Below are 16,580 nucleotides of genomic sequence, written 5' to 3'. Positions count from 1 at the left end.
AGCCAAGATGATGAAGAAAAAGCAAGGCTTTGCATCCAAATCAGCTCATGACTGAACCAGAGTTGTTATCTTTTCTATTTTCTGTGGCTGTTCTGAGTGACGTCGGTGCCTGTTGCCATCACCAAGGGTAGGTGAGAATTAGTAGGGTAAATTCTCATTCTCTTGGAGCCCTGGCATTATTTCAGTATCAATCCTTGCAAGAAAGGGTTGGTTCAGAAGACAGATGGAAACACTTACTTGTGTTTGGGAGTCAGCAAAAGAGAATTTTGCAGATGTACACTCCTTGGATTACTTTCATTATTAATAGAATTAGTGCACATGTTTTGGATGGCTAACCTTTGTGCTGTCCTGTGAGTCCGTTAGGGGAACAGTATGGCCCGTGCAAAATGGCACAGAATCCTTTTTTTTTTTTCATTATAGATTCTAAAACTTGAAGTAATTGTTTCCCTTAAATTCTGCTTCGATACTTTAGAATATTATGTTTCAATTTTAATTTTTTTTAATTGGAAATTACACAATAATCTTTAAAGTAATAGCTCAAATGATTATGATCCCCAGAGTCTCAACTGTGTTAGGCCATTTGTGAAGCATATGAACCGAGAAACACCATGGCAATTTAAGCACAATGAACCTGAGGCATAATATCATCATTTTCTCAAGTAATTCTCATCCATCTTTGAATTCCTTGAACAAAATGAAAATTCAGTACAGCGTGTAGCATAGGAACAATAGAAAGGTCTTGGATTATATGAGAAAGCCTGTAATACTGTATTATTCTTTGGAAGAATGCAGATGTAAAACCGCATACAGTACTGAAGACTGAATTTTCTCTGGCCTATAAGAAGTACCATATATAAAACTAATGCAAGTTTTAACTAGGAAATAGATAAGTTTCTTAGTGCTAGGTTTCACAGATTAGCACTCTACGTCACATTTTCTGAAGTCTTATTAGTGTTAAAATATTCTACTTCAGATTTTTATTCCACTCTTAGGATTTTATTTTGAATACTAGACTTTCCATACTTGTAATATAATACTTTAGAAAGCAGATACTGCACAAGGTTCTGGACTGTGGTGTTTTACCTGTACTTTAAGCTGCTTTAATGTTGAATTTGTCACCACAGTAGTGCATGACATTTCATATTATAGTTAGAAAGAGAGTAAGAAATTAGAGTATTGCTGCTGTTTGCTTTTTTTTTTTTCAAATGGACTTTGAAAACTGTTGTTCTAGCCGAACAACACAGTATCCTCATGACATGCATTATTCTGATGAATAAGCCTCTTTCCAGCTCTGACGCCATTGCAGTACCTGAATAACCTTCTCTTCTGCTCTGGATGCCCACGTCTGTAATAGGCAGTGCAGCTCTTGAATGAATAATCCTCTGGGCCAGAAGCCAGACCAGAATCTTTGAAGTTGTTTTAATGTGGAGATCAACAAACGCATGTCCTATATATCAGCTTCAGAGGGAACAGTGTAAAGGCTAAATCAGCGAATTTCAGGTCAGGTGTGCTAAGGAGAGTGAGTTTTTATGCATTGTTGAGCCTTGGGACATTTGAATTTAGTTTGCTAGCTTTTAAGACCACTAGGAGCCTGAGTAATCTGAAATATAAGATAGCGTGTTTCATTTCTCCTTTAGCTTTTCTTTGAATCTCTGAGATTTAAACAAACTTCATACAGCCTGAAAGATCTCTATAGGAAAACAGCCCCTTCAGTAACTACTGAGGAGGCTAAGACAGAAATGGCCTACTTTTTGTCAGGTAACATTAAAGGAAGTATATGGTCATTTACTCCCATGTCAAGCCACAGTCCCCAAGTGAAACATTACTTTGGCTTATCCATGGAATTAATGACCACAAGGGGTTGTGTCCTGTGGGCTACGGTTCTACTCTTTATCAGGAAAGTTCTTGTGCCACAGGTGCTGATGAAAGCATCCAAGTGGGTGCCCACCGACAGTTCCTGACACGCTCCACGTGCAAGTTGAACATGATCACGGGCAAACGGTACCTCCTCATGGGGAAAGATGGGCAAACGGTTGATTGCAACAACAAGTAAGTGCAATGGTTTCTGAGCAACAGAGGCTGCTATCGCAGACCATGAATCCAGAGGTTACTTAAACTATTAGAGTACCTCCAGAATGCAAAAGGAGGGCCAAATTTCTTAGGGACTGATTCTGCTGGAGTTATTAAAATGCAAGGAGTAACTTAACTCCGTAGGCAAAAGGCAAGCTGTGGGAAAGAGGTGAGCCACCCAAATCCATCAGCTCTTCTATCCGTGCAGAGCCTGGTTCCCACACCTTTCAGAATCAAAATCTGGCCCTCAGTCCACTGGGTTAAAAACTCACAGCTAGAACAGGAGAATGGGAAATGCTACACTGTTCCATCTACTGCAAAAACCTTACACAACTCCTGTGTTTGCAAAAGAAATGGGTGAGACTGTGGCTAAAAGTGACTTCTGTTGCATCATGTGTGCACGTACGTCATTCTTCTCATTTCTCATTGGGAATTTATCTTCTCATTTCTCAAGGAAATTTATCTGAGTAGAAATTTAGTCTGACTATTAAGTATTCAGGGAGGAAGCCATCTTAAGTGTTTAATTTCCCTGTGCAGAACTGGAGAAAGGTAGTTCCTTTGAAAGCATCTAGGAGGGAGACCTTCTCAGTCAAACTGTAAACACCACTTCCTAAAACCTTAAAAGGTCCCCTCCTTCCATCTCTATATGACACCAATGTGAGTGCGTGAGTCAGGGGGCCTGCTTCAACAGATGCCTGCTAAAGACCAAAGAATCCAAGCAGAGGTGTAACCTCTAAAGTCTTCTCCAGCCCAGTCATAAAGTGCCAGAAGCTACAGAGCCTCTCACCACAGAAATTTAAGAAACATTTCAAGATACTCTGTTGAATCTAAATGCCCCTTCACTGTGTCCCATTGGTGTTCACTGGGGCTTTTTGTGCCACTCCTCCAGAAAACTCTAATAGAAACCAGCTTACCTGGTGTCACTCAAAACACAAGTGGGCTTGCTCCATCTCAGCACTGACTCTTCTTAAACTTTATTCAAAGTTCAGTTAACGTGCTGGTGAAACCAGGTTTCAGGCACGTGCCTTGGCTAGTATAACTCCTCCTGATCTCAGAGATGCTTCGATGGAGGGATGTGACCCCACGAGGTGTACACTTTCCAGTTGCTGTAGGTCAGCAGTAATGACTTACCTCCTTTCCCTGCCCCACTTGCACTCAGGATGCAGTACTTCCTCGATGCACAAGCCTGGGTAGAGAAAATTCCAGATGACAGCGAGTGCCGCATCACCCTGCACCGGCAAGCCTGTGCTCACCTGCAGGACTTCATGAACCCGACTGACAGCCTGTGCCTCTTCTGAACGACTGCTCTGCTCCCCACATCCTATCCGTGGGACAGACTCGGCTCCTTCCTAAACTCTTCTTGCAAAGCTTGTACATCAGAGTGGCACATGAACACAGCAGAGCTGCTTCTGTTGCTATCTGTTTTGCTGATTGGGGTATCTTCTTGCAAATGTATGTGTGGGTAATATAACAAAAATTGCAGTTACTCTACTGGTTATTGTGTTTATTGTCCCTGACACTGGTGAAGAGAGAGCAGGAATTTCTGTCTCCCTGATCCATTATACAACAGTGCAATTATCCTGCAGGGGATCAAATGGAAAAATATTCTGTTGCAGAGCTGATTAATTGCTGCAGTCATTGTCACTGGCCATTAAAGAGGCCAATAAATTTGCATGGGTCAGAAAGAAGACTGGGCATTCATGGGCTTACCAAGTACAGCCTGTGTCACACTGCTACTGAAAGAACAGCGGTACCAACATTCATGTTTCAGCTCTTCAGTGAATTTCTCATTTTAATTGTGAGCCCTCATGTAGGGTAATTGTGGTGGGTTGACCCTGGCTGAGGGCCAGGTGCCCACCAGAGCCGCTCTATCACTCCCCTCTTTCATTAGACAGGGGAGAAAAGGTACAATGAAAAAAAACCTTACAGGTCGAGATAAGGACAGGGAGAGATCATTCTCTAATTATCATCACGAGCAAAACAGACCGAACTTAGAGAGGGAATTCATCTTATTTATTACTAAGCAAAACAGAGTAGAGGAATGAGAAATAAAATCAAGTCTTAAAACACCTCCCCCCACCCCTCCCATCTTCCCGGGCTCAACTTCACTCTCGGCTTCAACCTCCGCCCCCCCAGCAGCACAGGGGGACGGGGAGTGGGGGTTACGGTCAGTTCCTCACGCGGTGTTTCTGCCGCTTCTTCATCCTCAGGGGGAGGACTCATTGTTCCCCCGCTCCAGCGTGGGGTCCCTCTCACGGGAGACAGTCCTTCACGGCCTTCTCCAACGTGAGTCTCCTCCACGGGGTGCAGACCTTCGGGAGCAAACTGCTCCTGCGTGGGTCCCCCACGGGGTCACAAGTCCTGTCAGCAAACCTGCTCTAGCGTGGGCTCCTCTCTCCACGGGTCCACAGGTCCTGCCAGGAGCTTGCTCCAGCATGGGCTTCCCACGGGGCCACAGCCTCCTTCAGGTGTCTCCACCTGCTCCGGCGTGGGGTCCTCCACGGGCTGCAGGTGGAATCGCTACACCCCCTCATCCTCCCTCCATGGGCTGCAGGGGGACAGCCTGCTTCACCATGGTCTTCTTCACCAGGGGCTGCAGGGGAATCTTGCTCCGGCGCCTGGAGCACCTCCTGCCCCTCCTTCTGCACTGACCTTGGTGTCTGCAGATGTTCTTACATCTTCTCACTCCTCTCTCTGGCTGCAAAAGCGCTCTCTAACTGTTTTTCTCTTTCTTAAATATGTTATCACAGAGGCGCTGATTGGCTTGGCCTTGGCCAGCGGCGGGTCCGTCTTGGAGCCGGCTGGCATTGGCTCTATCAGACACAGGGGAAGCTTCTAGCAGCTTCTCACAGAAGCCACCCCTGTAGCCCACCCGCTACCAAAACCTTGCCACGCAAAACCAACACAGTAATGAATGACCCCCTTGTACCACAGCAGGATTCCCATACGCACTTCCGAAGCTGGAACTGGAACTGGCTTAGCATCAGGAATGGGCAGCTGGACTGGATGTGTCCTGTGCCTGACACGGTAGGGGCTGGTTAGTGCTGGTAGCTCACTCAGGGCACAGAACTGCTTTTTTAATTACACTCTGTAGTCACGTGTCTTTCAAGCTTTTCTTTTTTCTAGAGTTTAATTAATTTGCATTACTTCTTTAAAAAAAAAAAACCTGACACAATATGCGGTTGCATTTTTCTCAAGCATTGCTGCTTCTGTGGCTATGCAAACAGCAATATTTGTCAGGGAAAGGTGGGGGTTTAAAATGCTTCCACACATCACAAACTAAGCTGACAATGAAAAATAACCCCAAAACTCAAAACCTCTCTTTTCTTAGGATAAGAGTGTGTGTAGAAAATGGTTTAATAACACTGATAAATAGATGACTTGCAAATACAGGGTTTACTTCTTTAGTTTGCCAGTAAAATGCCATTTGGCAGTCATGTCTGAGGCAGAGAAGAGCTGCAATGAAAAACTGTGCTGAACAGGTGACCATCCTCAGATGTTCACACCACTGTCTTCGTGCCAGCAGCTACTGAGCGCAAAAATTTGCCACCTGGACTGCTGCGTTACATTGCAGTAAAAATAAGAAGGGCCTGTATCAAGATGATAATTAGTAGGTCCATGCCAATCTGGTTAATTTGGAGTCAAGTGACCCTCCTGGCTAGGAGGGGCAGCAGTGAACCTTGTGTGGACAAGACACTACACAGCAGCAACACGTACTAGAACAGCTACTCCACAAGAGCCTTCAGATCCGTAGCAGACAGCTCATCACTGTGTGCCAGCAAGGTGAACTGCCCAGCTCTTTTTGAAGGCTGTAAACTCAAGTGTAACGACAGCTGAGCTCAGATACCAGCAATGTTCCCCACTCAGCTGCCAGGCATTGCATGGGTGGAGGATGGGGAAGGCTCATTTTACGAAAACCTGCACCACCACCTCACAATATCTGCAAGGGAAGATGAGCAACCCCCTGAAGGTGAAAGACAGACACTTAAATTAACAAAGAATAATTTGTTTTCTTCAATGTTTGCCCTAGCTTTTAGATTTAGGAAATATGACTCTAATGCCTGGACATATATTCTCTTCCTTTTATTACAGAGCTTATAGAAATGTCAGTGATATGGCAAACTCCAGCTGAGGTCAGTAAAGCAAGTGCTAATTTTTACTCATATAAGATAAAGAATAGGCTGTTCCACTGACATACCAATTATGCAGAAATTTTGCTAATAGCTGTGAAAGAATACCTCTAAGGTTATGGGCCAAGTCTGTCTTTCCACTCCACAGGACTTGAGTTAAATAGCAGCATCTGACCCTTTTGCTGTGTGGAGTACATCAAGAGCTTAGAGATTCTTGCTTAGCAGACAAATCACCAAATAATTACTACACTGAAGACTTTGTAAAATGTGGTGAAAGCATCATTAAAATTTCATATTAGGTCTAACATATACTTTTCATATTGTATTGCATTTTACGTATTTTCTTCCAGTTCACTTGGAGATAAGTCTAAGCTGAAACTTCTAAAGTTTGCAAATGCAGTCCCCTAATGTGGGGGCTATGTGTGGTTATTAAACTATTTTTACTCTTATTTTTGGTACAGAGGACTCAAGCATGCGTCTACTTTAATTCTGGGAATCTGGAACCCCTTGCTCCCTGGGAAACCCTTTAACCTCTCTGCCCAAAGAGCTAGTGTAGAACGGTCTCTATCCCCCTCTATTTTTGTGCCCCAAACTCTCAAGCATATTTATAGGGAGAGGGAAGACAATGGTGGAATTATTCTCTGCTGCCAAGGTTGTTAACGTTTGCAGGTAGCGCAGCTGGAGACCTGCCGGAGACTCGGCCAGCACTGTGGAGGCCTGCTTGAGGGCTTTAGAAGCATTAATTTCTCCCTCTGCTGCCACAACCTGCAAAGTAAGAGAAATGGAAATGGTGCTGCAATGCTGACCATAGTGGGGAAAATCCACCTTTACGATGAGGAGAAAACAGGCACTTGGATGTCTGGGACAAGGATACAGGACATTGCAGCTTGTGGGTGGACATTGCCTGTGGGACTCACCTTAGCTCTTGCCTCTCGAGCAGCCTCTGCTTCGGCTGCCATTGCCCTCTGCATGCCCACGGGAATCCTGACATCTTTGATCTCCACTCGGGCCACTTTGATTCCCCACTGCTCCGTGGCACCATTGAGGATAGCCTTAGGGACAAACACACAACCCACCACGAAGAGCACAGTGATTGCAGAGAGAAAACCACGCGATGTACCCTGCCACTCAGAAGGAGAGGCAGCGTGCAAACCTGCACACCAGAAAAACGGAGCCCTCCCCGGGCACTGACATCCAAGGTGGTGCGAGTACAGCAGGTATTGCAACCTTATGAAACTCTTGTTGATCAACACCAGTGTCTGAGACAGGGTGTCTCCTGTGTGGCCTCTCTACTCTCTCCTAAATGATGATCCCCATTCTTTCTTTAGATGGGCACTTACCAAACTTCTCCCTTTCACTAAGTAATACTACTGCAACTTCCCAAACCAGCACAATGCTGTAGAAGCATGCAAAAGTACACTATGGGTGAACGACACAGCACAGCCCTGCAGCACCGGCACGCTCTTGTGTGCCCAGGATCCTGGGCACTACTGCAACCCACATCACCTCTGTGACCCTGCTCTGCCCGCCACTGCTGTCCTGGCTGGAGAGGGGTACACTCTTCTATTTGACTATGCCTCTTCTCTGACTAAAAAAAGTAAATCAGGTTTTGGCTTTCTTCTTTGCTCCCTCCTTGGCTGCTAAATTAAAAAAAAAAAAAAAACAAACAAACAAACCCAAAACAAAACAAAAAACCACCACAGATGGCATTTTAAAGCATACTGTACTGGTTCTGTACTCTTAGTTGTTATGATGAGTTACAAGCCCTGCCTTGGTTAAACCTCAGAGCAGACTTCTTTCTCACCTCTTGCAGCAGGCTCTGTGAAAGACTAAACTGATTTATTCAACTCACTGGATAATTTTAGAATCTTCATTGCTTTTTGATAGGAAATAACTCTTCTAAAACAACCTGAGGAAATACCTTTAGAATAACTCTTTCTGACTGTAAGCAATGAGATGTATAATTGAAAAAAACACAAAGGAAAATTTTGTTATTGATGTTAAAGAAAGAGAGATTATTTCTAATTTTCTACTACCCAGAACAAATCTCCATGCTTGTCAGTGAATTTTGAGAGCCAGATTTACCTGGATACTGTGTGCAATCTCCTCACGACCTGCTAGAACCTGAGCCAAACTCTGTGTACCCAGAACGTTTCTCAGGGTGGTCTGTGCCAAGAGGAAGGTAGCCAAGTGGACATCGGTGACATTAGCGACAGCGCAGACGGCACTGTAGATCCTGTAGTACACCACCCCATCAACTTGGGTAGTAACAGCATCTTTTGTGAGAATCTGCATTGGAGAAATGCACACAATTAGAGAAGGATCCAAAAACACACCATTGCCAAGTAAGGGGAATTTTTTTTCCCCCCCTTAGTGAGGAAAATGCCCTGATAATTCAAAGAAACTAAGAATTTCTTTTGGTTTTTTTGTCATTCCCCTGAGAAATTACCTCAAGGAAGATATCCTGAACCACCAACAGTTTAAACCAGGGCAAAATGTTGTATGCAGCTTTTAAACAACTGTTCCAATATTAAGTGAATCTCATAACCAGCCTGAATTTCTTCTGCAATTATAAATGATGGATATCTCCTTCCTTTCTGCAGAAAGGGCCAGCACTGATTTTATACATTGCATGTAGTTTAGAAGATCGGTCCCACTTCCTCTAAACAACATATTTGTAAGAAACACCAGCAAATTAAAACAAAAGTGAAAAGCGAAATGCAAGAAATTGTGAGAAGAAACTGAAAAATATTTACGTATTCATAGAGGAGACGTGTCATCTTTTGGCAGACAAGTCCCCTGTGCCTCAGCTGGCTGTTGGCCTCAGCACAGCACTGATGGTGCTCCAGTTTCTTCCCTTCTCAGCATCTTTTGCCTGCAAGTAAGTGCTTCACAGAAGCCCTGCCAACAGGTGCAAAAGCCATGCCAAAAGCTGTTAAACCCTGTACAGCACAAGTACTGCAACCATCTTCCTTCCAGCCTTCCATTTTGGGGGAGCCATTTTTCATTCCACCACATGAACCCCTGCAACCTGCACTTTGAGAAAAGGGTCTTTGCGATTACAGAAAGATAATGGTCCAAGAAACAGCTCCTAGGGAACACAGTGGGTAATTTCAGGAGACAAAGGGGTCCCAGGGCCATCCCGTCCCCCTCTGCTCTTCTCTTTGAGAAAGGAAGGAGGCGGCAGTGCCAACTCCACCAGCAGAAGCATTGTACTGCAGTGGGGCTGGAGCCACATGGAGCCAAACCTTTTCCAGAGGACAAGAATTGCTTGTCAACTGATTCTTCAAATTAAATTCTTCAGTCAGTGTTAGTCGATTAAATGCCTAAAGATACGCTTCTCCATTCCTGCTTGGATCTGAGTTTTGTGGATGATTGTCTGCTAATTCATTTTAATTAAAGGAGATTTGTTATCCATATTTAATTTGCCTTTTAAGAAGCTTTTAGATTGTGCATACCTTCAAGCAGCACCTACAACATCAGTAAAGGCTTTTTTGAATGATGAGCTGCATGCCAGATTCAATTTTATTAGGACATTCTTTCTGGATATCTTACACTAGTCTGTTACTTCATTTCCAAGCATGGGATAACAATACAATTCACCTCTTTTTTAGTCCCTTTTTTGGCTTCTCTTGTCTTGTCCTATCTGCCCCCCATTTGCAATTCTACCCTCACCTCCTCTATCTTTTATCTCACAGTTCTGAACATCAGCAAGGGGAGCTTGCTTGGACTACAATGATGCATCTGTAGGTTTTCATAAGTAGAAGAAGTTTTGTAAGCAGTTTGGAAGTCAACAGATACAGCCAATAAGCTAAATTCTGTATGGTAGCTCACAACTGCAAGACTAAACATCTGCATTATTTTTGATCATGCCATGAGTCAGCTCTATGATGTATTTCTGGTTTAGAAGGCTGCTAGAGAATAGTACCTCTTGTGGAGGAATGCTACAGGTAACCGTTCTAAGATCAATCTTGAAAAATGTATCTGTACAAGGAAGTATGAGGATCAAACCTGAAAAATAAAAATAATTAGATTAAACACTTGCTTCTGAAAGCTAAGTCTAGAGCCAGGTATCGTGTGCAAAGCAAACAGATGGAGACATGCACAGGGTGAGGAGTGAGCCCACCTTACTACTACAACTGTGCTTTCTGCTGCAGGAGGTGACAACAGTGAGGGTGTGCATTTTCAAATAACAGAGACAAATGCAGATATCCGCAGATAATGTGAATTTATAAGAGCTTAATGATCTAGGCTCTGGACTGGGAATGGGCAGATTGCAGTTCTGGTCTCAAATCTGCCATGAGATTTTTGACAAAAACTCTTTGTTTAGATTCCTCTCTTTAGATCATAAGCCATTTACAGTATAATATGTGTGTCCCCAGGAAAGACATCTCCCAGGTCCAGATTCCTGCACCACCCATAGGCCTCCACATGAGGAATGTTGTCCCAAGATCTGACCCATCCTGTGAAGGAGTCCCCACTCGCCCTTCGCTAGAGAGGAAGACCTGACATAACTAGTTTTCTAATCTCAGCACCTTCCTTAGCTGCCCAGAGCCATGCAGAAGAGCTCCGCACCTGCCCCAGCTGCCATTTGGACCACATGGCTATTATTCAAGAGGAAAGACAGTATCTGGAAAGGACTTTTTCCTCTTGTTTCAACTTCCAGTTTGCCCAGTTTAATTGCACAGAGGTGGTAAAACTGCACCAATGCAAATACCTCATGTTGTTGGGTTTGGTTTGTATTTGTGATTTGTAGCCTGATCCTAGGTGACTGTAACAAACTCCATATAGATGCAGAGCATCCCTGCCCTGACACATTTACAGTTTTCAGAGCAGAAGACAGCTAAAGACCTGGCAGCAACAAGCAGTGTTGGAAGTGGCCACAGAGAGAGTGGCCACAGTCACCCAAAAAAGTCTGCATCAGAGCTGAAGGCTGCATTTAAACCTCCCTGGTCCCCCACCAGTGTCTGCAGCATGAGCTCAACTTTCCGTTGTCCAACCTACTCAACAGGACAGCCATATCTGGTATCAAGGTCCTCAACCTTCTGTGTTGTACTGTGACAAGGGGGGGTGGCTTTATCTTCTCTTCAGAAAAACAAACAGCCTGCAGGTAAAGGAACTGCAGCAGAGAGGACCTTCTCATCCCCCCATATGCTATGAAGAAGGATTTCATGGACCTTTGCAATTCTCTGTGTGGTTAGAGTGCATCATAATAAAATAAAAATCGTGCATCTTAACAGAATAAAACTGCATGCATTCACCTGGTCCCTTTGCTTTCTTAGACAGTATACGTCCCAGACGAAATACAACAGCGCGTTCATATTCTCTGATGACCTAGAAAAACATTTTAAATTTAGAATTTTACAAATAATTCTATTCCTGCTGTCTGATCTGATTGTTTTAATCTTTGGCATCCGTATTAAATGTGAAAAAAGTACAAATAGTATAGAAACCAACAAAACTGCAAATCACTAGGCATTTTACATCTTGTCCTCACCTCATCGTCTGCTGGAAGAACTCAGATCCTGGCCCTGTGAATAGGTTACAAAACTATCAAATATGAAAGAATTGCCACTGATCTAATGTGGCTACCCACAACTCTCCCAAAATCGGTGCTACACTCAGAGGAGCTGTAGGCAAAGTATGTCTCACCTCAGATAATCTACCTAACTACTTTGATTAGTGTATATCTGGACTACTCAAGGCCTGGTGTTCAGGGCAATCACCCTGGTTACTCACCCCTAAACATTGCTTTCAATTAATCGTATTATGCCCACGTCTTGAAGGGATTGTGGGTTTAGGTTGTATAGTTGCTCAATGCAGGGACCCATGTTCCCATGTACCCATGTTAATCGCTATTGCTGGCAGCTTAAAATACAAGTTCTTCAGAAAAGTTTGTAGTTTTATTCTCCCAGTGTTGTAAAGCAGGGAAGTTCAACTTATGATGGAAGTTGATATTGGAAGAAATTAAATAAGCAAGTTGTGATGATACAGAAAGTCAGTGGAAGAATGTGGATCTCAGTCCCAGACCACATCTTTGCTACAAGCCCTTATGATTTCCAAAAAGAGAATGTGAAGGTCCTTGTCTTAAGAAAATCAATAAATCAATAAACATAAGTAACAGCAATGATAACAGAGCTTCTTTATGTGTCTCAAATCCCATTAGCTTACCTTGATACATGCCCAGATGGAAACAGGAAACGTAATAAGCACTAGGAGGAATGAAATGGAAACCAGGATCCAACCACAGACACCAATTCCTTCCCGCCTGTCGGCTATAAAAAAAAATAAGGAAGAAGAGCAATGAATGCAAATTTTGAAAAGAGTTATCCGAGGAATGTAGATCTAGCCCAGTGCAATCATGAGGGACTGCAAAGTCCACAGACTCGCTCCGTCTTCCTCCCTCCCACTGTTCACAGAAAGCCATGAAAAGCCTCACCAAAACCACCCAACCTTATGGCCCTTCTGCCCAAAAGGTTAAAAGGTTCAGAAAGTACATTTTGCAACAGGAAAGAAAGAGAAAAAAAATGAAAGGCATTGCCAAAGCTGGGGACTGTGAAGGAGAAATAAATCATTGGGCAGAGTATCCATGGATATGAATCTCTGTCAGTGTGCCATGGCTGGGGCAAAAGATTTAGTTTGTATGAAACAGGTAATAAGGAAAATGAGTGGAACTCCTTAGATGAACGTTTTGAGGAATATTGATAGACCTGTTCATCCACTGGACCATAAGCTTCAAAATCAGTACTTCTCAAAATGCACACTCATGCATTTTGAGCAGTTTTCTCACTACGTTCATCTCATCTCAAAATCTCATTATAGTTAAATTTCATTATTTCATTATAATGAAATAAAAATATATCAAAATAATTTCATTATTTTAGTGCCTGAAGGGAAGGCAGTGGTGAGTTGTTGTTCCTGAACTAAAAGTTTGGGAGGCTCTTTGTAAGGAAAAGGTAATCAAGGAGTAGTTGCTCTTTGAAGAGAAGAGGTCCTCAAAGAAGAGGCACAGAAGAGGGCAAGGAGTGAAATAGGCCATTCCTGCCACCAGGACAGAGTACCGCAAGGTCAACTGAATGTTGCTAAATGCAGAAACACCACAGCCTAGGTTTCCCAATGCAAGGGGAAGAGGCAGGAGAGAGGGACAAAGGCACAGAGGTCTCCTCAGAGAACCTCACCCATGCTGATGCAAAGATGCAGTGTGCTTTGGATATGTTACCTCAAAGGTACAGGGTAGTGCAGGGAATTTCTGACATCAAATAAAATTCATATGCAGATAGAAACTGACAAGCAGAAATGAAAACAATTTATTTTTTACATTGTGAGAAAAAACTTGTCACCACAGTGAAACAGCATGAGGCTACCTGATCTGTAAGGCACAAGCTAAGAGACCAGTGGAGCAGGACTGACAGGTTGGTCAGAAAACCCGCAGCAAGCCCAGAGGAGGAAACACAACCCAACACAGCCCTCCTGCAGCTCGCTCTTCTCTCCAGCGCATAGCTGCACTACGCGCCCTGGCAATGGGGCCAGGTTAACTGCAAACCTGGGTGTTACAAACAAGTCACAGAATCACAGAACAGTAGGGGTTGGAAGGGACCTCTGGAGATCATCTAGTCCAACCCCCTGCTAAAGCAGGATCACCTACAGCAGGTTGCACAGGATGGCATCCAGGCGGGTTTTGAATATCTCCAGACTAGGAGACTCCACAGCCTCTCTGGGCAGCCTGGTCCAGTGCTCGGTCACCCTCAGAGTGAAGAAGTTTTTCCTCATATTAAGATGGAACTTCCTGTGTTCCAGGTTGTGCCCATTGCCCCTTGTCCTGTCACTGGGCACCACTGAAAAGAGTCTGGCCCCTTCCTTTAGACATCCACCCTTTAGATATTTATAAGCGTTGATGAGATCCCCTCTCAGTTTTCTCCAGGCTACACAGACCCAGCTCTCTCAGCCTTTCCTCACACAAGAGATGCTCCAGTCCCCTCATCATCTTTGTAGCCCTCCACTGGACTCTCTCCAGTAGTTCCCTGTCTTTCTTAAACTGGGGAGCCCAGAACTGGACACAGAACTCCAGCTGTGGCCTCACCAGGGAAGAGTAGAGGGGGAGGATAACAAAGTCCTTTGCTGCTTGCAGCTTTTTCCTTCCTACTTCTGAGGTCCACACTGCAGATTTAATCACTTGCACATAAATACGTTTGTGTCCAAGAGGACCAAGTTTCAGGCCTCCCTCTGACTGTTTGCCCTGAGAGCTGGGCACAGAATTGCTGCACTGGGAGCCAGGCTTTCCTCCTGACCCTTTCCAATAAACAGTCAATCTTGAAATCCCTGGTTGTTTAATGAGGTATCATCAACCATGATGCAATCAGTGGTAGGAAAGATTTGAGGAGCTCCCCTGAGTAAATTACCATGCAAACCTTAAGGCCATATGTTCAAAGACAGGACTTTTAAGATTTAATATGAAAATCTTTAATGCTTTCACTGGTGCTTGTTTGCCACAAAGTGTTTTCACGTGACACTAGTGGTGTGTCAGGCTACAACAGGTACATGAAATACCACAGTCGAGCATCTTTTAATCAGTGGAAAGAGATCAAGGAAACTTTTGGAATGGGCATAATTCATAAATCTTTTTCTGAAGCTTGGGGAAATTAATCAGAAATGGATGTTTTGTTCAGCAGAACTCAATGTTCTCTCTCTGTCACCTAAATTATTAGATTACAGAAAAAGGTCTGAAGATCTTTTTCTCCAGTGCCAAACTTGATCGTGAAGAACCTCTTCAAAAGCAATTTTGAATTGTAACATCATCTGCCATCATCCACCTGAGACCACTGTGAAGATACCTGGTAGGAACGAGACAATCCACAGACAGGGGAGAATGGCCACAAATGCCCAGACCCTGCAGATTGATATTCAAGCAGCTGAGAAGAGGTAGGTCAAGATACCGCTTATCACCACTATGGCAAGAAGCACACATCCAAAGCTTGACAAAGTAAAAGTGAATCCTTTTCCATGAGAACTGTCCTAGAAATCCTGTTACCAACATAGATTCCAATGAGAAAAGTAGGATATGACAGTATGCCTTAATAGTGAATCCAGGCCCAGTGCCCCCAAAAATACCACGAATGTTCTCTGATTACTGCAGAGTTTCAAACCATTTAACCACAAGACAAATAGAAGACTCTAGAAAAACACAATAGTGAAGAAAAAGCATCAGTCACAACCCAACATATCAGTGACCTGGTTTTTGCCATGCCTGTATATGGATTAAAATAGTCATAACCACCAAAAAAATCTCACTTGGGTCTACAGTCCAGAGAAAATGAAGAGCTGTGATGGACTGCAAAATGTGAGACCTCATCAATCAGGAGTTGTGGAAAAGCTCCAGGACTCTTGTAGGGTCCACTTTGTTTTTTCTTGATGCACTCATCATGGTACCTCATGAACACACTTGACGCACAAAATCATGATGTGGGTGTCAAACTTGGAAAGCAAATGAAAAGCTCATGTCCAAGTTGTCTGCTCATGTCCAAGAACTGCAGGCAAAAATCTCCCCAAGTCTCCCACAGCAACAAAGAGAGATGGGGTAGCCTCAACCTTTCGTAACTGCTGTGTTACAAGCACTGCTTTCTACAAGCACTCAAATCAATCGTACTGAGAATCGCGCTCGTCCCACTGCACTATCCATACTTATGCCCAGACACAATAGTGAAAACAACACACATTGCCAGTAACAACTTGGTGTGGCATCAGCTCCCTTGCTTGAAGAGAGCACCGGGTGTTCATCATGCAAGTCCAAACACATCAAGTGCCCTTTTGGGGCTGAAAAAAATCTTCAGTCTTCCCTAAATAACTCATATTTTTCCCTTTCCGCCCCATCCCTACATAGAGAAGTGTATCCATAGCTGAATTCGCCATTTTAGTCCCTGGAGTTATTTTGCCAGAAGGTAGATGCTGACACATGCTAGCAGGGCAGTATGAGGTCATCTGCAGATTCTGAATTTTCATCTCCAGCCTATGGGGGAGGCATGATGAATGCCTGGGATAAAATGTACTTTTTTGTTTAGTTAGTTTTGCTCCTTTTTATTGAGAAAAAACATCCACACACGCACAAAGAGAGGCTTACCAATTAGATGATCCGTGTTGTTTTTCTTGGACGTCTCTCTCTGAGGATCCATCCCATTTGAGTTAAGCTCTGATCCCCTCACAGATTAGACAGCAGCAAACCTTGAAACTGCACGGTGCTCATGCAAAGCGCTGAAGAGAGAAGCAGGGTGAGAGAGGGAGAAATCCTCACTTGCACGAGAGCCCTCTGGGAGTTAGTTACCCTGGTGAGGAGTGGATGTTTACAAAGTTTTGTGGATCTCTGACATAACTCCATGGTCTTCTGTG

General features: G+C 43.8%; 2 protein-coding genes across 5 annotated transcripts in view; one reads left to right on the top strand and one right to left on the bottom strand.

Annotated features, from left to right (window-relative positions):
• LOC104629055 (complement C4) overlaps window positions 1-3,556 on the top strand; it is a 61,831-nt gene extending 58,275 nt beyond the window's left edge. For 3 of the 4 annotated variants that reach the window (XM_075741943.1, XM_075741942.1, XM_075741945.1), the window contains 2 exons: window positions 1,917-2,049; window positions 3,230-3,556. In XM_075741943.1, coding sequence (XP_075598058.1) covers window positions 1,917-2,049; window positions 3,230-3,368 — 272 coding nt within the window. In that variant the 3' untranslated portion in view covers window positions 3,369-3,556. Of the gene's footprint in view, window positions 1-1,637; window positions 1,864-1,916; window positions 2,050-3,229 lie in introns of those variants that run through there. The other variant, XM_075741944.1, reaches the window with a different exon arrangement.
• A 1,625-nt stretch (window positions 3,557-5,181) lies between these two features.
• On the bottom strand, window positions 5,182-16,475 carry STOML3 (stomatin like 3). The gene is made up of 7 exons (XM_010311644.2): window positions 16,315-16,475; window positions 12,372-12,475; window positions 11,462-11,534; window positions 10,129-10,211; window positions 8,286-8,489; window positions 7,118-7,252; window positions 5,182-6,965 (listed from the first exon to the last, which is right to left on the bottom strand). Exons 1-7 carry the CDS (start codon window positions 16,364-16,366, stop codon window positions 6,765-6,767), a joined length of 852 nt encoding a protein of 283 aa, XP_010309946.2. The 5' UTR covers window positions 16,367-16,475; the 3' UTR covers window positions 5,182-6,764.
• Between the last annotated feature and the right edge of the window lie 105 nt (window positions 16,476-16,580).

This window comes from Balearica regulorum, chromosome 1, assembly GCF_011004875.1.
Source record: "Balearica regulorum gibbericeps isolate bBalReg1 chromosome 1, bBalReg1.pri, whole genome shotgun sequence".
Taxonomy (NCBI): domain Eukaryota; kingdom Metazoa; phylum Chordata; class Aves; order Gruiformes; family Gruidae; genus Balearica; species Balearica regulorum.
This window is presented reverse-complemented; position numbering and strand designations above follow the sequence as displayed.

Coding starts and splice junctions, on each gene's coding strand:
- STOML3 (XM_010311644.2), bottom strand. CDS start 16,366: ATGGATCCTCAGAGAGAGACGTCCAAGAAAAACAACACGGATCATCTA. Junction 11,535..12,371: donor CCATCTGGGCATGTATCAAG/GTAAGCTAATGG, acceptor ATGTTTTTCTAG/GTCATCAGAGAATATGAACG. Junction 7,253..8,285: donor AGATTGCACACAGTATCCAG/GTAAATCTGGCT, acceptor TTTGTCCCTAAG/GCTATCCTCAATGGTGCCAC.